Source organism: Chenopodium quinoa, unplaced genomic scaffold, assembly GCF_001683475.1.
Source record: "Chenopodium quinoa cultivar QQ74 unplaced genomic scaffold, ASM168347v1, whole genome shotgun sequence".
Lineage (NCBI taxonomy): Eukaryota > Viridiplantae > Streptophyta > Magnoliopsida > Caryophyllales > Amaranthaceae > Chenopodium > Chenopodium quinoa.
The window spans coordinates 2,845,071-2,868,512 of NW_018742630.1; the positions used below are offsets into that span (position 1 = coordinate 2,845,071).

General features: G+C 37.8%; 1 protein-coding gene across 1 annotated transcript; it reads right to left on the reverse strand.

Moving 5' to 3' along the window:
• Positions 1 to 8,782: 8,782 nt before the first annotated feature.
• LOC110721875 (uncharacterized protein Cbei_0202-like) lies at positions 8,783 to 21,502 on the reverse strand. The gene is made up of 13 exons (XM_021901094.1): positions 20,872 to 21,502; positions 20,450 to 20,512; positions 18,642 to 19,064; positions 15,715 to 15,786; positions 14,079 to 14,204; positions 13,730 to 13,942; positions 12,092 to 12,139; positions 11,045 to 11,200; positions 10,474 to 10,635; positions 9,839 to 9,932; positions 9,639 to 9,757; positions 9,502 to 9,546; positions 8,783 to 9,363 (listed from the first exon to the last, which is right to left on the reverse strand). Exons 1-13 carry the CDS (start codon positions 21,217 to 21,219, stop codon positions 9,130 to 9,132), a joined length of 2,103 nt encoding a protein of 700 aa, XP_021756786.1. The 5' UTR covers positions 21,220 to 21,502; the 3' UTR covers positions 8,783 to 9,129.
• Positions 21,503 to 23,442: the final 1,940 nt, after the last annotated feature.

Sequence of the window (23,442 nt, forward strand, 5' to 3'; positions counted from 1 at the left end):
TTTTATTGATATTGCATTAAACAAAATAGCAAAACACTCTTTTAAGCAAAAGAAAACAGACTGGTATTTCTGAAGAAATGGAAGTGAGCGAGACATCAATTGGGAAGCGGATGAAATCAAACCCTGAGGTGACTTCCTTCTCTACTAGTCTGGCGGAGTTTGGCATGAGTCAACCCCGCCCTCACCAATGAGTACTTTATGCTGCAACTGCCGGGGGTTGGCTAGCCCTCGTGCAATTCGAATTCTTTAGAAGTGGTGCACTTCCTTAGCCTCGGTTCGAATTCTTTAGAAGTGGTGCACTTCCTTAGCCCCTGAAATCTTGTTTTTGTCATAAACAAAAATTAATAAAAATATTGCTGAAAATAATAAAAATAGATTTGGTTTTTCCTATGCTTTTGGTGTTAGTAATGTAAACAAGCTGCACCAAAGGGAAAAACTTAAGTATAAAAGCTTAAGTATAAACAAGTTTACCTACATCAGCAGCCTTTGATTCTCAACAAATGGATCTAGAACCCTCACACGAAGGGCTCAGAGACCCCAGCTACGGTCCGAAGGGACCAAATCTTCGCCTTCTCCAAATCAGGTCACCGAAGAACTCAATTGCTGAGGCTCGGTGAGAAAGAAGAGCGTTCCTAGCAGCATTAGGAATGACCAGTAAGGGGGCAGACTCAAACCCCATCTCAGCAGATTAGAAAGTCTTGAAGGAGTTGCCTGCCGAAGTCAAAGGGCATGTCGAAGTTCTTCGCATCCTCAACTTTCTCCTCAGTCTCCTTCAGACCCTCAGCATTAAAACCCTGGGGCTCCTCACCCAAAGTCTGCACATCATCATCCTCGGGCTGGATAATTAGCGCGTCAGCTTCCTTCCGAATCTCATCAGCAAAAGATTCGGCCACGTGCCGAGGAGATGGTGGAGGAGTTAAGTTTGTGGGCTGAACGTCACGGGCTTCAGCCAGTTGCCCAGGAGGGGGAGTCTTTTGCTGCACTTCCTCGTCCCGAATCTCGGGATGATTCAGGAGGAGGAGTCTTCTCTTTGCTCGGCTCCTCGGTCCAAGGCTTCTTTGCAGGAATTGGGGCAGCTTGAAATTGCCCGGGCAGAACAACAACCCTTCTCTTCCTCGGACCCAACATTTCTTCGTCTGAAGATGATTCGTCCGAAGTTGACTCTCTACTTGAGAAGCCTTGGCTGGCTCTCCTTTGTTCTCTTCTTCTTCGTCGGACTGCAGAAGAAAGAACAAGGGGGAAAAAAGTCACATAAGTTCAAAAAAAAGTAAATAAAAAAAAAAATAAAAAAAAAAACAAAAGCAAAGAAAGAAAGAAGGAAGAAGCAAATTCAGACAAGTCCGAAGGCTCACTGAAGTCTTCAAAAGACGAGCATCTTCTGAATCTTCTTCTTCAGCTTCTTCTGCTCTCGGCTCAGCAGCAGAAGTAGAAGGCCCAGCTCCGCTTCAGAAGGCCTCATCAGCGATAGTTGCAGCTGCTTGCTCTTCGGATGAATGGGGAAAGTAAGGGTCAACCTTTTCAAATCAAGGTTTCTGCGCCTGATACCCAACAGCGCTGACCACCTGAAGCCTCTTCCGGTGCAGGGAAAGGGCCCAATCCTTGGAATCAGTGATTTTGGGGGTGTTGGTGATCGGGTTCCTCTCCTGACTGATCCCGAGCACTTCATAATCAACGCCCGAGTTCTCTTCGAACAACTCTAAAGAAAAAAAAAATAACAACAGTTAGCTTGGCCAAGAGAAATAAACATCAGAAAGCAGAAAATAACAAAATATAATGAAGTTTTCGGCCCTATCTGAGTCCCTCACCGCCTTGGTACTTTTAGGCTGAGGCCAACAACAACAAGTATCTTCTTCTGGAAGATATAGTGGCAGTAGGGTAGCCAGATGGTAGGCACATTCGCCATTCGGCCTGTGGCTCCAGACATGTGGCTCCTGCCGAAGAGCTCCATCTATTTCAAATCGGCGTCGGAGAACTCATCAGGCCTGATGCTGAACATCTTAGGATCGGGCTTCCTCAAGTATCGGGGGTCGCCGAAGAAATTTGGATGATCCTCGTCTGAAGGCGCCCGAACCCAAATCCATTGGCCTCTCCAGTCTTTATCCGAAGTATCATTCGGATAAGTAGAAAGGAACCCCCTCTCATCTTCAATCTGCCACCAACCAGGGTCGTGCCATTTGTTGGACTGCTTATTCGGCATCAACTTATGCATGCAGCCTTAATCCCATATTGAAGTATTACATTTTGTCGATCAAATTGTAACACTTAAAAAAAATTGGAGAGAGTAAATTATGAAGTACTTTAAGTTTGATAAATGTATACCAAGTATTATGCTCCATACTAAATACTTTGTAAGATAAATGTTAAATTCATATGAAGAATTAGATTTAATAAACATTAACAAGTTCAGATAAAACAAGAGTTAAATTAATTAGTATAAGCTATTAAGGTACATCAAGATTTATTAAAATTCAATAAGATAAGATCATAATAATATAAAGATTCATGAGTGAGTTCATAAAAAATAAAATAAAGGATAATAAGCTATTAAGGTACACAATCTAACTAACCGTTTTAATTATTAGCTGGTATGAGAGGAGAGAGTTTGGTGTTAAAATGGATGTGTGGGATTTAGCATGTGAGGAGAGGGGCATTTATACATGTAAAAGGTACAAAAATATGATAAGCTCATGCAAGAGAGTGTATATGGAAATTATGAGTTTAAGTTAACACAAACTATTGGGTGCGGCAGTCCGCACCCAATATTTCGTGTGGCGGCCCATTTTCACTTCAAACACAACTACCCTAAGAAGCCCACCCATTCTTTTCAATTCTCAAAGAAAACTGAGTTTTTAGGGTTCACAATTCACAGAACAACATCATTATGCTTGAATCAGCCAACCAAATCGAAGAAAATGATTTTTGATTGAATCGAAAACCCCTCAAAATGAAGATGACAAAGATGAAGCGGTGCGATTTGCGGGTGCTAGTGGAGTTCGCTTTGTTGTTGGTGGAGTTCGCTTGGTGGTGGCGCTTTGCAGGTTCGATTAGTGGTGCTTTGGTGTAGTTGTGCTAGCTGGAGTTGTGGGTGAGTGTGTAGGTTGGTGGGAGCTGTTTTGGTTGGTGTGAACAGGGCCTGTGATGTGCGATGTGGGCTGCTAATGGTGGGAGGTGGTTTGGGTTGCAATTGTAGTTGGTGGTCAGGACGGTTTTGGGTGTCCATTCTCATTTGAAAAAGAGATAAAGAAAGAGATGAAGGGGGGGGATAGAGGAGAGAGAAAGAAATAAAAATACTAGTATATTGTATGTTGTTAATCATATTAGCCAACAAATGAGGCGTATCTATCAGCCATTAAAATGAACATATCAGCCAACATTAGGGACATATCAAACATTAATAAAAAAATGTATCAGTCAACACAAGGAACATATCAACCAACAAATGAAACATATCAGCCAACAAAAGGAACATATCATCCAACAAAAGATGCATATCATCCAACAAAAGGAACATATCAGCCAACAAATGAAGCATATCAGCCAACAAAAGGATGAAATCAGCAAACAAAAGCAACAGGTAAGCCAACAAAATAAACACATCAGCTAACAAAATGAAAAATATAAGCCAACAATTAAAATAAAGATATCAGCCAACAAAATAAAGATATCAGCCAACTAAAGAAACATATCAGTCAACTGATCGATTCTGATAGCAGCCAACACAAGAAACATATTAAACATTAAAATTTAAAAAAAAAAAAAAAACATATCAGCCAACAAAATATCCTTCTCATAAACACATCAGCTAACAAGTGAAACATATCAGCCAACAAGTAAAACATATCAGCCTGCCACACGCATAATTTGCGTACGACTGTTCACACCCAATACCTTCTCTTAAGTTAATTAAACGAATGGATAGTATGAAATATGGTATTTCATTGTTTGCTTGGGAAATAAGTAGGATTAGTGAATTAGGGTAAGTTTAGTTTATAGGACATTCCAACAATAATAGGATTAGGAAAGTCAGATCTTTTAAGTGGGAAACAAAGATGTAAGAATATTTAGGTAGGTACTAAAATACATGATGGTAATGGTTTACCTTTTTTTTTTTTTTTTTTTTTTTTAGGGAAAATAAATTATTTTAATCTAAATGCAGGGCAAAAGAATTTTTACGAAAAATTAGATTTTCAATCTTATTCTTTTTTTTTAAAAAAAAAAACTATACTCTTCCGAGAGTTTCAACCCAAAATTTATTTTAATCAACCCTATCATTCCCAATTTTCAATACACATTGCAAAATCTTCAATTATTTCAAAAAAAAAAAAAAATCTAATGTTTTTACAACCACGAAGGTAATGAATTGAATTATGAAAAAATAACAATTTGTGAAATCAATCAAAAACTAAGCAACCAAAATGTTTAAGAGATGAAATCAATAATGTAGAAGTAGTTTGGAGAAGATTACAGTAGACATTTTGGAGAAGGGGAGGAGTGAAGAATGAATTAGTCAGATGGATTTATGTAATCAAAAAAATTAGGCATGGATTTAGAAGAGGCCACAATATATTTTTTTTTTTTTTTATCTTTTTCTTATTTATATATCAATAATATTTTCCGACATTTAGGCTATTTTGTATTGTATTTTATTACTTATGAAAATTTAAGGCTACGTTTAGGTAATTTACAAGAAAGCTTGGAGGCTAATTAGGAATATAGTTTTCTTAATTCAATAGAATACAAAGTTTAATCAATTTGTTTCCCTAGAATCCTAAGATTGGTCCGAAAATATTTATTTTTAGTTATAAATTCCAAAAATAATTAAAAGAACGAAATAAAATAAGATCCCTTTATTATATATATGTAGAGTTTATATCATTTAATTATATTTGATTTCATCATGTAAATAATACTCTCATAGATCGAGTTAACTATTATCTCCCTTATCTAAATTAGAGAATTATATTTCATTAAAAAAATTTAAAAAAAAATTATTGCATTGCGTTATCTTCCCTTACAATTTTTATAACATACTAGATAGGATGCCCCAGCGCAGAATTCAAATTTGTATTACCGACTTGAAGTTTACAGGTTTTTTTTTATCAAAACTTATAATGCATACATTTATCTTACATATTAGTATTTATTTTTTGCTAAACACCTTATTAGATACTTCGTATATATGAGTATATGTACATATCTCTTACAAAATTCCCTACACCCCCTCAAAACGACATTGTACACACCGCTACTTTTCGTATCAGGATAATATCTTTCACCCATATCTCATTTGGAGACTTTATTATTATTCATCATTTCATAATATACCAATCCAAGTTGATTATAGCAATGATTTGAGTTTCAATTTCATGCTAAAAAAATTATCGTACGGAGTATAAAAGAGATAGTGTGAAGAGATTTCCATGACATCAATTTTAATAAAGCATAGGGAGTTGAATGGGAGGGAGGGGAAAGGTAAAGAGCTGGCCCAAGTTGATCTCCTAGATAAACCTGGGTTGTTTATCTAGGGCTATAGTTGTCTTTTCGCATAGAAAGTAAGGGGTGTAAAGGTCAATTCATTAGTTTATAGAATTTTGCTTTCTCACGGTCGTTAAGTCCTGTAAAAAGAAAACTACTCTGGAGTTGAAGGAAGAATCGAATAAAGACAAAAGTACCTTAACTCTAGAAAAAGAAAAATCGTTTATTGCTGTGTGAAGGTACTTTTGACAAGCTTTTTCAGAAACAGTTGGACACCTCAGCTAGTAGTAATTGTTTATTGTTAAATTTCGTTTCCCACTGCTATTTTATTACAAGAATGCCACTCGATAAACATAAAGGAGATCAACTTGTATTTCCCCAAAGGTAAATGGGGAAATATAAAATGAAAAGGATGAAGAGAGAGAATTCGAATGGTGGCTCATTTTTTTTTTATTTTTTTTTTTTAATATAGTATGTGGGGTATGGATGGTCACTGTAGCAGGGTATATGGGTAGTGAACACTGAACAGTTAGTGAAAAGCTAAACGGTACCATTTTGCATGGGGGTGTAGGTAGAAGACTCTACAACGTGGTGTAGGGCTCAACGATACCATATCTCTTAGTCTATAGTAATAGGGCCTAAAATAAAGGGTCATGCAATAGGCTTACATTGAAAGCCCATAGTAAGATGCCCCAAAAATTATCATATTTTACAAATGGGCTTTAGGGTCAAGGATTTTAAGATGGCCATCTATCAATCATCATAAACTAAAATGGGTCATTTCATTATATAAGCAATATCACAATATTTGTACTTTGAAAAAATACGAGTACAAAAACTTGTTCTTTGCAACATAAAATTTAGCTCTAGATGACTAGTAGAGGTGGCCAGTGGGCCGGGTTGGACCCAGCCCACCCTAACTCGCACGGCTGGTGGGTCACGTGGGTCCGACCCGGTTTCAATCCGGCACAGCCCGGCACAGCTCGGATTTAATCCGGGTTGTGTCGTGGGTCCAAAATTTTCGACACAACCCATTTCAACCCAGCTCAGTTTAACCCGTTTGATTCGACCCAAATCGCACAACCCGTTTTGACTCATTTAATTCGACACACCTAGCCCGTGAACCCACCTAACCCGACCCACCTGGCACAACCCAGCCCGCACGGCCCACCCGCACGAATGACCCACCCAACCCGCACGAGCCAACCCACCTAACCCGCACGCATGACCCACCCAACCCGCACGCATGACCCACCCAACCCGCACGGTCGGCACAACCCGCACGGCCCGCACAACCCGCACGGCCCGCACAGCCCGCACAATTCGCACGACCCGCACGGCCCGCACGGCCTAACATCCATTTTAAAAAAAAAAACGGCTAGTTTTTTGTATCTAACGGCTAGTTTTTTGTATCTAACGGCTAGTTTTTTAAGTGTATGATCATCCATTCTATTTTTCCTATAAATACCAATTCCATTTCACTCAAATTTCCACACAAATTCAAGCTTTCTTTCTCTCTTACTTAAAAATTCTTATTGTTCTCAAATTCTCAAGTGTTATATAGAGTTATATTTTTGTTAAAAAAATCTCCTTAATATTATTATTAGTATTCTTAAGATTCTAAAAAAAAAAAACTTCTTCTCCATATTATAATTAGTAATCATACAAAAAAAAATGAGCTCAAGAGGAGGAATGGGAAGGAGTCAAAGTGGTGGTCGAAGTGGTAGCCAAAGGAGTGGTGGTGCAAATTTTTCGTATGAAATTAATACGGAAAATTTAAACCAATTTGTCAATGAATATGGAGATTATGGTTTAGGAGATAGGCAAAATATTCAAACGTCTCCACCACAACATTTCTCCCACGAGTCCCACCAATCATCAAGTTCAACTATGCCACCTCCATCGCAACCAACATCTCAACCTTCATCTCAAGGTAATTTCTAATTAAATTTTTATTGTTATGAATATTTAAAAAAAAACTATTATTAATGATTATAAAGTTAGTTTAGTTTCCAATTTTCTATGATTTACAATTAGTTAATTACCATGAAAAATGCGTTTAAATAAGTATAATTAAAATATTTAAAATTTAAAAGCTTATTTTCATGAATAGCATTTAAAAATTAATTTTAATAATTTGATTTATGAAAGGTGGTGGCGGTGAAAGTAGAGGTCGAGCACATTTTTCTTGGGTGTGGAAACATTTTGAACGAGTTGAGGTCACACCCCCGGGATGGCAACCTGGTCAACCAAAGAGGTTCACGTGTACATGCCTAGTTTGCAAGGCGCTAGGTGCAAATGTCAAGTCATATAATTGGAAAACGGGAGATGGAACCGGAACCTTGAGTCGGCATTTGCAAAATAAACACGACTTGTTCGAAAATGGCCCCCGTCCTTCGGGGGGTGGCGTCCAAACACAATTGGGTGGATACATGAACCAACCCGGCGGAGGTACACCTTTCATTTATAATAAAGATAGAATGATTGATGAAATGAGTACTTTAGTTATTGCTAATGAATACCCTTTTAGTTACGGTGAAAATGCAAACGTTGAGCATTTTAATAAAGTTGCATTACAACCTGCATTTACAATTTAATTGCAAAATTAAATTTTAGTTTTCTAAAGATAGGTCCAAGCCCCCCCCCCCCCCAAATTTCAAAAGAAGTACAATATAAGAACTACGCTGGCTTTGATTCCTTATTTTATAATATAAGGATACGTAGGCATCTTAATTAAGAGCAAGCCATCAAATTGTTAATTTTGTAAAAATTAAAACACCACACAACCCACCCGACCCTAACCCACGAACCCACCCGACCCTAACCCACAAACCCACCCGACCCTAACCCACCTAACCCACAAACCCACCCGACCCTAACCCACTAACCCACCCGACCCTAACCCACCTAACCCACAAACCCACCCGACCCTAACCCACTAACCCACCCTTCGACCCACCCTAACTCACTAACCCACCTTGACCCGTCTAACCCACGAACCTAGCTCGACCCACCCATGACCCGTCTAACCCACAAACCCAGCTCGACCCACCCACGATCCGTCTAACCCACAAACCCAGCTCGACCCACCCACGACTCGTCTAACCCACGAACCTAACCCTGGTGTGTCCAACTTCTCCGACCCAACCCACGACCCGGCCCACCCTACCCTACGTGTGTCGTGCCGTGTGTCATGAAACCCCAACCCGCGACCCACCTAACCCTAACCCAGCTCGCACGACTCGCACGGTGGACACCTCTAATGACTAGATATGTACTTTTTTTCGATAATATGTTTTTGGTTATTTCATATGCTAGGTGAAATGGGCTCTAATCTAAACATCAATGAAAAAGAATATCTTTACGCACAAGAAATAATAAAACACATCACAATTTCGTTTACAAAAATTGTTTCTTTTCAATTGAACAAAATCCCTATACAGTGAACACAAATACATTGACAGTACCTTTAACCCTTCTCAACTAGTCATCTTCGCCTGCGACACGAGATAGAAACTCTCTGATAGTAAAACTTAATTAGACCAAAAATTTTCACATGATTATTCACTCATGTTATTGTTGTAATCCCTAATTTTCAAATAATGTAATTCAATCTTTCAACCTACCCTCATTTACATGTGTAAGTAGTGGCTGTCAATATTTGGCAATTCCGGAATTCTGTGCCTTGCCTAAAAGAGATTCAATATCAGCAGTTATCAACCCCAGATTTTTGGCCGCGGCAAAACCAGCATACAAGCCATCAACGGCTGCACTAACAATTCCTCCAGCAAATCCTGCTCCTTCTCCCACTGGATATAGTCCATTTAAGTTTGTGCTCTCGAATGTGGTGCTATTTCGTGGAATTTGAACTGGAGAGCTCGTTCTCGTCTAAACAAAATCAATAGAGCGCAAATCAGAAACTAGTAGGATCATTTCTAATTAAAAAAAAAATAAATGTTGCAAATTGAGTAACATTATAATTTGAACAAAATACAGATACTTGGGCACATCGATCAGCGAGAATACCTCTACTCCATGTAAAAGAGCCTCTTTTGAGATAAATCCTGGGAGCTGAAATACAGAATTTAGTGAGACTCAGAACAAAATCTGCATTTAACTGAAAAACAAAACATCATCATAATTGTAAGTCTGATAATGCAAACCTCCTTTTCAAACATCAAGATAGAATCTTGCAGAGCCTTAGTTAGGTGAGCAGGAAATAACTCGTGAAGATTTGAAGCCTTGACTCCTAAGCGATAGCTTGATTGCGGCAAACACATACCTGAGGATAAATGGAGAATTATGATGAGCTGCAAAGATAACACGGGAACGATAGTTGCGATAGATTCACTGATTTTTCTACCTGATGTTCGCTCTTCAAGAAAGTCAGTGACTGTCTGCACAGGAACCACAAAATTACCACCTCCCATCACAGCTGCTCTTTGTTCAAGTTCCCTCTATATTACGAAAAACTCGGCATTAAACATATGTAGAAGAAGTCAAATACTCACCACCTGGCATGACTTCAATAAAATGTAGGACTCCACACAGTATATCAATAGAAGCATAGTCCGCAATTCTCATACGAGGTAATAATGTTATCACTGTATCCAACTTAGTTGAAGTTGCCAAATCCAAAAGTGAGAAAATTTCATGGCAGTTCTTCACTTGAATTGAACTCGAGTAGTCCTTATCTGAACTTCTAGACCCTAATTAGTAAATATTATTAATTGTTGATGGAGCTTGAATAGCTACTAAGCCTGCTATCAAGCATAATTTTTGTAACATTATCTGAAATTAATTTTTGTGAGGTGAAAAGAATCGAGCCTAAAACTAAATATTTAAACCATCCAGCTTCAACACGGATCATTTGTTCTCAAAGTATGTGTGAAAAGGGCATCACCGAAAAGAAAAAAAGAATAAGGCATAACTTAAAAAATTGATAGATGTGCATTGGTCCAAATGACGAACTAACTCATACGATTAACAGTAGCTTACCTGGAAGTCAACACCTGCAAGGGCCCCATGAAAATTTAAGCTCTCAAAATCTTTTGATGAGACTGTAACAACAAGTGCTGAGTTAGCCCATTTTGATGAACGCCGAGAAAATGACATTCCATTAATACAGAGCTCTGATGGATTTGTACTGGTGAGAACAACCTGAATGTCATGCTAGAAAATGTTAACAATGGGAACTCATAAGAAAATTTCAGGAAACTAATCACCAAGATAAAATATGTCATATAAAAATGAAACAGAAAATCTTTTACCCCTTCATTCTTAAGAAAAGAATTGCCTTTTACCCTTTTTTTTTTTTTTTTTTTTTTTTTTATCAAAGATAGCACAACCTGTTATGCAATTAAGATAGATAAGGTTCTACAAATCTAAGCTGTGGCTAATACTTAGTTCCCAATTGCATTGAAAATTTAATAACCATCTTAGAAGATTTCAAATATTTAACCCATCTGTTTACCATTTTTATAGCTAAGTCGAGTCAATGTAAACATATAATAAGCTACAAAAACATATCCTACTAATATAATAGAAAAAATAAGCGCGTACGAAGTACCTGTCCTCCTGGACACATGCAAAAAGAGTAACAACCACGGCTTGCAGACGAATAAGAAGACTCTGCACCCTCTCCACTGAGATAGTTTGCAATCTTATAATCTGCAACTGGTACTTTTCCACGTCCACCTTGAACCTCAGCTGCCAATGCAGCATACTGAACATTCATAGAAAAAAATTCATCAACATGGCTCAAATATTACCATTTTGGCTTGAATGCAAGTGTACCCTTCTTTGTTCAATATATACGAACGAAACCAACCAGTTATTTGAAAGTAGATATTTATGCACAAAACACAACTATGCAATGCAGTCATACAGTGTCTTGCACATCAAAACACTACTCATGCTAATAAGCCACAAAGCCCACAATAAACAAGAATCATAGAAGAAATGTAGAATGAACAAATTTTTATTCATGTCTAATAATGACAAATAAACAATGAAAATATGCTTTTTTTACAATGAAAAAAAATAAAACAGCAGCAGCGACGCCAGAAATAAGGCACTCAAAATTTTAACCAAAATATGTGAATTATCAAAGGATTTAATACAAGTAATACATGTAGTTATAGGGAAGCAAGTACTAACTGTCTACTTTGATAACTGAATGATACTTTATTATTTTCTAGTGATTACTGATACAAGGGCCTAAAAACTACAGCAATTTTACCTGTACCTAAAATCACACTAAGATCTTGCATAGAGAGAATGCAATTTACAGTTCAAAAGAGGAAACATTTGAAAGATGAATTTCATAAAATTTAACCAATCCCGAGAAAAACAAAATGCACATGTAAATAACTAAATACCTTAGCCACTGTCAGGAAATTTTGCTATTCGAGCAAGTTTATGTTAAACTTAAGATGAAATACAACTAAAGTTACTTTCTCATAAGAGAAAAGTCATTAATATTGCAGCTGAAAATCAATCATCATCAATTCGTAACTAAACAAAAGATCATAAATGTATTAGATAGTGCATTAAATTTAACAAATAAATCAATGACGAATGAATTTACAGCCAACAGAGGACACAAAGGAACTACCTGTATGCTGTTTATCAGTTGCTGGGGATGCTCAACCCGCAGGCCAATCTAGAAGAGGACACCAATAAATTAGTTCAAGGCAATAACTACTTCCAGGATTTGACAAACTGAATGCCAACATGAGGATATCTACAAATGCACAATCTAGCAAAACATGAGCAAAACTTATGAAAGATCAAAAAGCCACATTTATAGCGCTTTCAGCTGACATACCAGCAGATCCAACTTCTCCCATCCCATGGAAAAGAGGGGAACAAAGGGCTCAACAAGGAAAAATGATATCTCCGTTTCATTTAAATGCAACACTAGAGTGTTCACAAAGTTTAAGAAAATTTATAGGGTGGGGCCCAAAAGAGGATTTTTTATAATATAAAGTATTGTTGGTAGGAGAGAGAAATAATAAAAAAGTAGTATAAGTGGGGTTGGTAGGAAAGAGAAATAATAAAATATATGTGTAAATGGGGTTAGTGGGAGAGAGAAATTATAAATAAATGGTGGGTCCTTGCCAAAAATAGTAGTGTTGCAATTATTATGAAACGCTGAAAATGGAAAGTGTTGCATTTAATATGAAACGGAGGGAGTAGAATATGAAGGCATGGCTTTCCCCATGGGCCAAAAATAGCGGAGTTGAATATTCTATCATGTAAGAATGTAACTCTCAATCAGATTATTTTTTTTTTTTATTTATTTATTTTTTTTTTTTACCACCATGGATTCTTATGTTATAAAGAATATCGCCTTATTAAAATGCAACATGACATCCCCCATAACTCAGGATGTCCATGGTACATAGGTACATACCCCATTCATTTTCTTGCTCAATTGCTAATTTGTAGCTTAACCAAATACCAAAAAAATTAAATAAATAAATAAAAAAATATAATAAAAAAAAAAAAAAAACCAGAAGCAGCAAAAAAAAAGCCTAGGGGTTGTACAGTAGAAGTTTCCCACTACAGTGGCAAGTGAATAGGCATATACAGTAAACAGCTCTTGAAGAAGGTCTAAGCTAATTAGTAATTACAACTATGAATGGAATTTGAGGTTCTCTTGGTAGGAATTCAGGGGTTCAGAATCTGAAAACAATGGTGGTCAGCACACCTATGTTCATAGATATAACTTCACTCGTCCATTAATCGTATTTTACATAAAAAAAAAAAAGAAGAGTTTTTTTGTATGTATTAATAATGCATGTGCACCATTACATGGCTCTAGTTGACCCAGGAGCATAATAGTTCCACGTTGTCATAATTGCACATCTGTTGAAACTAGTACTCAACTCTGTAATCACTGCTCACTAGTATGCATGGTAAGACCCCCCCTCCCCCTCCAAATATATCAAAATTCTCCTCTATCCTCTCCCCCACACTCCCCCCCCCCCCACCCCCCAAAAAAAAAAAAAAAAAAAAAAAAAAAAAAAAAAACCAAAATCCAATAACTATCATACTTCCTCACAAAGGGATAAATCCTCTACAGAATTGTTAGTCATCCACTCATCCCCCCCTCCCCAAACTCTAATTTATACTCCCCTCAAGGATCCTAATCAAGTCCGAAGATAGCAATTCATATCAACTTGCTAATGCAATGAAAGAAAGACAGGTTAGAGGCTGTTTTGGCAAACTGACAATGGCTTATTCTTACAGCAAAGTCCTTTGGGACCAAGCCCACATTGTGTGATAAGAGCATCTGGTATACATCTCTTGCAGAGTGCCCAACGGCCAGAACAACTGCATCATAACTCAGTTCCTGACTATGGATTGGTGGGTTTTTTGTTACATCTGAAACTTTGACTCCTTTAATAGTAGCACCCTCCACAAGCAGATCATCAACCCTAGTTCCAAATTTGATTGTGACCTAATGATATCAAAGAATAAGAAAAATTAGACAAACTGAGATAAAGAGATCAGTAGCACTAAAGGGGGGTGGGGGAACAACATTGAGTGATATATTTAATTGATCCAAAAAGATCACGATTGGTTAGGTGACTTACACCCAGGGCCTGCAAATGTTGCCTGAAACTACGAAGCAGTGGAACTAGCCTATCTGTCCCTAAGTGAGGCTTCCCGTCAACCAAAATACTCCTTGGAGCACCAAAGTGAACTAGTGTCCTCAAGACCTGAGATAGAAACAAGACAATTTGCTCAGCTACTCTTAAATAGATAGTTCAATCCAGCCCACCCATAGCATGCAAAACACAACACAATCCTTTATTCCCTATGTTACAAATTAGTCAAATTTTACGGTTTTTTTATAACAATATGATATAGGGACTTTGACTGTAGACATGTTGATTTAGTTTTAAGATAGTAATAGCTGTAAGTGAAATTGTACATTAAAAACACAAAGTTATAATGAATAATTAGGGCATGAAAGGGAATACATTGAAAGTATGCTTACAGCCTTACAGGATATTCTAGGGGAAACAAAAGGAGCAACAAGAATAAGATATACTTGGGAGGAAAAAAAATAAGCACAAGGAAATCAATCAAGCATATCTCCCTCTTTCCTCTCATCCAATCAATAGATGATCAGCCTCTAAATTATGATTGCTGATGGAAGTGTTGTTACTTGATCATAGGTTTCTGTAATAAACCAACCTTGGGAGAGAATGTAGGCAGTGCATAGTATATCTGTTAGGATTTGCTAGGAGGGGAAGGAAGGGGATAGTTTGTTCTAAAATACAGAATTAGGGAGAAGGAAAACATGGAAAAAAAAATTGTGTGAAGGTTTTAGTCATCTCTAGGGAGTGATCAAGCCACTGGAATGCTTGAAATCTATTGTCTATTCTCTGTAATAGTATTAATGTCAATCAAAAACTCTTTCTTAATTCTTTGTTTTCAGCCATAGTTATGTTAATTCATAACAGTTTCTTCACTAATCATGAAGCTTAATACTAATATGGCACCAGTAGAAAGTTAATATGTGTTCTGTATTAATAAATACAACAAAAACTCAAATTCCGGAAAAAGAAATGACCACACAACAAAGAAAACTTTTGAAATTTCTAATCCATCGTCAAAAACATCTAAATTGAAATTTCCAATGTTTCACTTAAATCTCAATATATGGAGATTTTGTGCATTCACTTTTGGTTTCATTAATTATCAGCTTCACAGAGGATGCTGATGGTAATATGAGGTAGTACCATACACTCTACAAGGTAAAGGAGAAGACTGAACTATAGGAGAAAGAAAGGCAGAGTTGGCTTCCACCCCACATCATTATCTACAATTGACCAAATCCATTACATATCTATTAGGCCCACATTTCAGCCTTGCATTTCCTAACCAGCATTCTTTTCCATCCATACACTTGATTGGAGGGGCAAAGCATGTTCATGCATAGATTGCTTACAATAAAAAGCATCCTCATCCATAAAGGGCATTTACTCACTAAGTACTAGATAATTTGACGTTTAAAGCAATGAGAAAAGATAGAAGAATTCAACTTGTCAATGTTAATAAATGCCAATTGAGACGATTACTTTCATTATATGCCAAAGCCAAGCTTCGGCTAAGAATGCCAGGCTGCAGTAGGCCAATGCTTGTTATACAATAAGCCAGCTGTCACAAACTCTTAAAAGGTGGGATAGCATACATATGCTTCAACAGGATAGATTTTCTCACCGCTTGAACACTGTCACTGTTCTTCCCAATTCTTGTTACAAGCTTCCCGTCACTCCATGTACCTGCACCACCCTGCCACACTTAAGTACTTAAAATGGCTCAAATTCAAAACAATGCAGAATCACAAGGTCATTTAATGAAACAAAATAAGATCACAAGAACTAAAATTTGTAGCACTAAGTTAGTGGTCCAGGATTCTTCTTAAGCACAGACAATGAACTAAGCAAGAATTGGATCTAGAAGAATTCACGTATCCATAAAAATTTAACTACAATAGAAATAAAATCTAAAAATGTTCCTCATAACATCTCTACTAAGTAACAAACATAATTTACGACTTGCAGATATACAAGTCAAGCTAGAAACAGTAGCAAGTGGCAATCGAGCGGGTGATATGTGGTGTGAATGCAAGCTATGGTGTTTGGACTCGGGTATCCATTTCCGATACAGGTACATGTCCAAGTGTCCAACTAGGCTATTAGGTGAAAAATATTCACGACTTTGGTCTAAAATGAAGGGTCTATGTGTCCTATGTTAGAGTATGAGGATTCGACGTGGGTATTTGGGGTATAGTGAAGAGTTCAAGTATAATAGGATGTGAGAAGTTGAGAACACTCACATTAATAATAAATATGGGTTATTCTAATAATTTGTTTATTGTTACTAGGTCAATATTTTTATTAGCATTAGGGAATATGATGGTCTTATTAACCCTTAGATAAGTCATTGTATTACTTGTTAGTTTTGGAGATTTTATATTCTAAAAAATTTCCTAGTGAAATCCAAACATGTAGTCTTATTTCCGGAGTGATTAAGATTATTAATTGAATAATTATCTAATGAGTGATTTAGGAGGTTCAAAGTACAATTTTTTCTTTCAAAATTGATTGAAAATATTGCCTGCTGGTTAATTTCATTACTGGATACTTTTCATTGGTTCATCTAGATCCACATAGATATGTGTGTGCATCAAGTGATTTTATTCTTATTTTTACCCCACTTATGACTGTAATCATAGCCTGTCTATTTGTCTTTCGTGTTAATTTACTCCTTGGACTTGATATCACCTTTTTCTCTCACTTGTGTTTTATTCAATGGTAGGTTCTTTGAGGGCATCTGGTTCCAGAATATTCACATTTTGCTCACAAAAAAGCTCATGTGGACAGTAGATGAGATGGGAGACAAGGCCTGCGAACATGAAGCATTGAGTTTTGGATGTGTAATTGTGTGTTTCACAGCCTTCATTTTTGGTCCTTGGAAAATTGGAAACTGCAAGAGGGAATATGAAGAATTGTATGCAAATCCACATGAACTGAGATTCCAGAGGCTGTAAACCCCCCCCCCCCCCCAAAAAAAAAAAAAAAAAAAAAAAATTCCAAGTGCATCAAGCATAGGTTCTGCCTTCCCAGATTCAGCAAAATCTTCAACAATGTGTTCTCAAATGTTTAATGAGCCCCCATATACGGCATCAGAGCTTGTCCACCACCACAATTTCAGTCACTTCCACACAGAAGAAATCCAGGGTCACACTGACACACACATGCAATTCTAGTAATGAGAAGTTGTTAGCAACTTCCCGTCCATTAGCTATCAGATATCAGTTTTGGAAGAAAGGGGATAAATCCCATAACTTGTGGAGAAGGATAACAAACTAAGTCTTAGTTTCCATTAGACTGCTTTAGTTTATGCAGCAAAAACACACTAAGATGTAAGATTATAGGATTAGATTTCAAAGTCCTTCAAGCAAGTCAGATAGTGTTCAACTTCTGTGGTAACATTTCATAATAACTATTTCCCTCGATCTAGAAATTTTCTTCCTCCATGCTCCATGGCTTTGGCAATTATGGTTTGAAATTCTCAAATAAAAATATGTTCTTAATATATTCTTTTTGGCAATAGGGTCTATATGTTTATGAGTTTATCCTCTCTAATTGGCAATAATATTCTAGTTGCTTGTTGTGAAGCAATAAATCGAACAAGAAGCATGTAACTAAAGTTTAGAGCAATTGCCGTCTGTATACTTAGACTATCGAAGGAATCATCCTTCTCAAAATTAACAATCCAGATTCCAGCCTTTGTTAAAAAAGCACCCTAAGACCTAAAATCAAAGGTACGACCCCTCTCTAATGTGCAAACAATCAATCTTAGTCTCCCACCGTAGTCACTTATGCTAGAAGAAAGGGAGACAGCAGAGGAAATATCCTCCAGAGTTAGTTACGAGAAGGATAATTTAGTAATTTTATGAAAGTTAGTGTTTTAGAGTTAAGAGCAAGTCAGGCAATTGTCATTTATCAGGTAATAAAAAGGGCTAGGCAGCATATTGAGGGGTTTGAATAAAAAAAATGAGAGAGAAATTGTGATTTCGGAGAGCACCGGCCTCTCAAAAGTTAGGATGTATTTGGTGATTCTCATCTTTATTGTTATTAATACAATCATATCTTACTGTTTTCCTTAATTCAATTTGTATTTTCCTTTTTAATCCTTCTAGATCTTATTAATAAACTACTATCTTCAGTTGTAGTGAAGGGTTAAGGATCATCTTGATTCTTAGCATAATATCCTTTAATAGAATTGATACCAGCTTGTTAGATTGATATTTCTCTTCTATGTTCTAAGCAATTGGCTCAATGGAAACATTCTTTTGATAGTAGTGCAGGCAAAGAGCCTTACACCTTCATATTGCCCTGCCAAGGAAACCAAGATTATCAGCCCTTCTAGCAAACTATCTAATTTTCAGCTAGCACGATCGAGCTCTTGAAATGCCTTTGCGATCTAATTATTGATACTCTCTAGATTCAATCGTTAACAGGTCAAATGCCTAATAAATATTTCAACAAATTACTATAAGCTTGCTGAAAATTGTAATAGATGGGTTTATAAGAGACAACAAATGCCACAAAAGGCAAACTTTTGGTTGATAAAGTTACCTCCCCAAAGCAAAAGTTGCTTTCTGATTGTATTATCCGACGAACTACCAATGCACCTATGTCACGTCCCCTTTGTTCTACTGGTTGACCTCGTTCAATTAAGGTAACATCAGCACCAAGTTCTCCAAGCACAAGAGTAGCAAACAAACCCGCAGGACCACTTCCAACAACAGCAACTTTTGGTTTGTGAGATGGAATATTGCAGTGACTATCAGCATCCCCTGCTACTGTACCTTCCAGATCCTTCTTGCAGTCATTTAATAAACTGAATAAATCACCAACAGCTTTTTCTTGGGGAATATGCTCAACAAGTCCAACCTTAGGCTCCATTTCAGAGATGAAGTCCCATAACCGAGGCTCAGAACTTAAGAGCTTCTCGACATTCATGTCAACTGTGTAAACAAACTTAGGTGTCTTCAATAGCTGAAAGAAACATGACGATAACACATGTATAAGTCCAACGACAATCCAGATCACCCAGGGCGACTCACATGATCTTCATTTTCAAGTAATATTTAACTAAACCACGCTCACAAATTAAACATGCACTAATACAGAGCCCTAAAGTGCACAAATTATTGAGATACCATAGCATCATACTGAGAACACATATAAAGAACACAAAACCAGTAGGTAAGAGAGCTCTAGGAACCTTCACGTGTTATAAATCACCAATTCATCATCAAGAGATGCCTAAAATTTTCACAAAAGGAGAAAACAAAAATTAAAAAGGCCTAACATGCACCATCTTTGGAAGTATGACAACATAAAGAAAATATTACCTTCAAAGGAGAAAATTGTCCACCAACAGGACAAACGCATTTTCTGCTATAATAGCATGACTTCTAGACATAGGGTTTAAATGTTGTAACAACACCTATGCAATGAGAGGCAAGATCTTGTTTTACCTTATGGTCCTTCTCTAGAATTTTTTTCTTGCAAAATTTTAGGGTACTACAACTACTACTCCCCCCCCCCCATCCCTTAATGTTTGGCCCATTTTCCTTTTTAGGTCGTTCCTTTAACTTTGCCCCCTACTAGTTTGGCTGTAGGGGACACAACTTTACTCCCACAACCACTACATTTAACCCCACTTTTCTCTCGCATCAACTCCTTTTAACCAAAAAATTTAAAAAAAATTTAACTCTACCCCTTTGGACTTTTGAAGCAAATAAAAGGAGATAGAGGGAGTAATAAACTACCCTAATCTATAGATTGGAATGCTCAAGTAGAACACAAACAAATCATGTGTAATGCCCTTAGGCCCAGCTAGGGGTGACAACAATAACACATAGTTACAACTTACAAGACCACCAATTTGATTAGAAAAAATATTCCTAAGGGGCTAAGGAAGTAAAGAGCTAACACAAATGGCACTTATTTATCTGTGCAGGGGTGGGTATGATTCGCATGAGGACAAGAATGTGCAACTTACAGAATCAAAAGTAACCCATCATTTTAGAATTATCACTTTCAGCCGTTTCAGGCTTATCTGCAAATTAGATCATTCTTGAGCAATCAGTCACTTTATTGAGGAGCTTAATGTTCGGATTCGTGCATCACCAGTTCACTCAATCATAAAACAAAGCAATCTATAAATTCTATATCACAAAAAACTTTGTACTTCATGACCAGGAAAATCATTGAAAAACTCTCTTAACCAAAAGATCACAAAAACTCCATGCTCCTTGCCCCTATAAATACTCTCTAACCAAAAGGAATAAACTGAATGACACACCTCTAATACATTATCTTCTCCTCTATAAACATTGAATGCAAGATAAATATACTATTTAGGAAAAGTATACCTTTCGCGCGTCAAATGATTTTCTAACCACTGTAAATGCTTCTGCTGGAAGCAAAGAGGCAACCTGCAAACAAAGATAGAAGCAGCTAAACTTCAATACACTCAAACACTAATATTCACAAAGTTGAAACAGGATAACTTTTTTGCACCAATTTAGCATCATTAATACACAAATTTCAACACATTATCATAATATTTAATCCTTCAAATCTCAAATCCCACAATTAAGCACCTAAAATAAAATTAAATTTTAAAAATCACAACCCAATATACTTCATTTTTCTCAATTGCATCAAATAAACAAGGGTTCTGCAAAACATAGCTAAAAAATAACTACATTATCCAAAATGGTACTTATTAAGTTATAAATTTACGACAAAATCATGCATTGTTCGGTGTAATTAAATGTTCAATTCACCTTACCGGGAATTCAAGAACTTTGGCAATTTGTTCAAGGAGAGCATGAGAAACACCAAGAAAATCTTTACCAGGGTCTTTATCAACTTCAACACCAAGTTTAGATAATCTCCAAAACCCTTCAAATTTATCCTTAACTTCCATTTTCTGTTTATGAATTTGTTTAAGCTTCTTCTTCTCTGATGGGTAACGGAACTTCCCTGTTCTTTGTGACCTTTTTGCGCATCGAATTTCGAGGCGTTTGGGTGAGTATGAGGTGGGTAAGGAAGATGGATTTGAGAGGAGAGAGAAAAGGTTGGATTTTGGGTTTGGAGTGAGGGAATGCAGGGAGAGAGAGCTCGAGGAAATGGACATGGTTGTTCTTGGGGAAGCTCAGAATTGGTGCTCAAATGTTGCAAATTTGCAATTGTAGAGGGGTTTTGACTTGATAAGGTTCAAGATTTGCAAGTTGCACCCCTCCCCAAAAGAAAAAATGGCTCTAAATTATACGAAGTATCCCGTCAGTATGTCTAATTTTTTTTTTAAAAAAAATAATTAACCAATTCGTATTTTTTATAGAAAATTCTATTAACTATTATTAAAAACAAAACGTTGCTAACATCAATTCCTGCTTTGTTATTTTTCCTTTTTACTTGGATTTACTCCTCCCTTGGAACAAATAAAAAAACATAATAAATTATTGGGGGGGGGGGGGTGGGAACTACCATATTTAACAATTTTTAAATTTAAATATTAGAAACTTCTACATTATAACTGATTAGGGGATTTTGCTCCCACCAATCACCATCTGACAAGTGGACCAATCAAGTTCCGCCATGTGTCCGCCACATGGGCCAATAGGAGCCTGCCACGTGTCAAGCAATGATCCGTCCACCATGGACCAATTACGACACGACGCGTGTCCTTCCCATGACACCTGGGATAACCGGTCACCTAGGCCCAACTTCCGAGGGAAGCCCAATCAGCCCAAGGTTAACCTAAACCTAGATTGACACGTTTCCCGAGGTTATAAATACCTCCCTTAATCCTCATTAAGAGAGATGATAGGCTGATCACGCTAAAAAAGCAGATTACCTACATTAAACACTCTCACCTAGAGAGACCCAATCACTTTAATTTCCGCATTAATTACTCCTTAAACAAGTACTAACTTGATCGTTGGAGGCGGAGCTCCCACCACAAGGAGTCTCCGTTGTTTTGCAGGTACAGGCGTCCGGTTCCAGTCTCGGAATTGTAACTCTCCCGCAGGACATCAGAAAACCCCGAAACATTTGGCGTCGTCTGTGGGGAGAGTACTTCTGAGATGGCATCCAAGTCTGTACCGACTTCTGAAGAGAGGCGTCCCCTAGACGACCCTCAAGTTCAGTCGGACCACGATACTGAGAATGAATTTGAAGTTGAAGCTCACACAGCTTCAGACGGGACCCTAAGGGCCCGACGTACCCGTCATACCGAAAGGAGGGAACGGGAACATCTTCATACAGGAAGCGAGCCAGCAGGCGCACCGCCTGTTCGGCAACAGCCGACTGATGGGTCTGCTCCCATCACAAGGAGTGAACTCATGACCTTCATGAGGGACTTCAAGGGAGAAATTCAAGAGTTGATCAACAAGAAGCCGCCTGCTCTGGACAAGGAGCAGTCGGCTAAGAAACCCTCCACTTCACAGAAGAGGAAGCCAGTTCAAGGGCGAGAGGCGACTCCTCATCCTAAATCTAGGAAGCGGGAGCCACCTGCCCTTGATTTCAAAAAATACCGTTTTCCTACTCCAGGAAATAGGAAACCTGTTCGTCATATTCAGGCGGACGGGTCGAGGAAATCATACACAGACGCTCGGCTACTGCTAGAGCAGAAGAAGAGTGACCGATTGTCAGAGTCGGCCTCTACTTCAAACTTCCAAGACAGTCTGCGAAATACCTCGATGAGGCATACTCAGTCGTATCATGAGAGTCAGTCAGGCGGCACCTCCCGTCAGTCCGGCTTTCATAGCGACCAGGCGGTACCAAACTTACCGTTTGTACCGCAACAACAGTATTTTTTACAGCCACCTCCGTTTGGTGGACAAGCAGCAAAAAATGTCCAACCTATGGACTGGCAACTACGGTTGCTTAGACTTGGTGAACAGCCGTCGGCCTTCTCCAAGGAAATTACTGAAGCCGCTCAGCCGGCCAAAGTGAAAAATGTATTAGTAGGCGCCTATGACGGCACTACTAACCCAGAAGACCATCTGATGGCATTCACCAACCTGATGTACCTTCAAGGGTTGGATTATCCCACTTGGTGCAAGTGTTTCCCAGTGACTCTCAAAGGAATCGCACAACAATGGTTCGGCAACCTGCCGACTGGTTGTGTAAATAACTTCACGACGCTTGCTTACTTATTCACCTCCAACTTCGCCATGAACATCCCTGCGAAGAAGACGACCCTTGATTTAGGAACAATTCAGCAGGGCGAGAAGGAGGGGCTTCGTTCTTACATCAGGCGGTTTAACCTGATGAGAATACAGATTCAAGGGTTACCGGATGAAGTAGCCTATACTGACTTTTTCAGAGGTCTCAAAGACGGGTCGACCTTCAAATT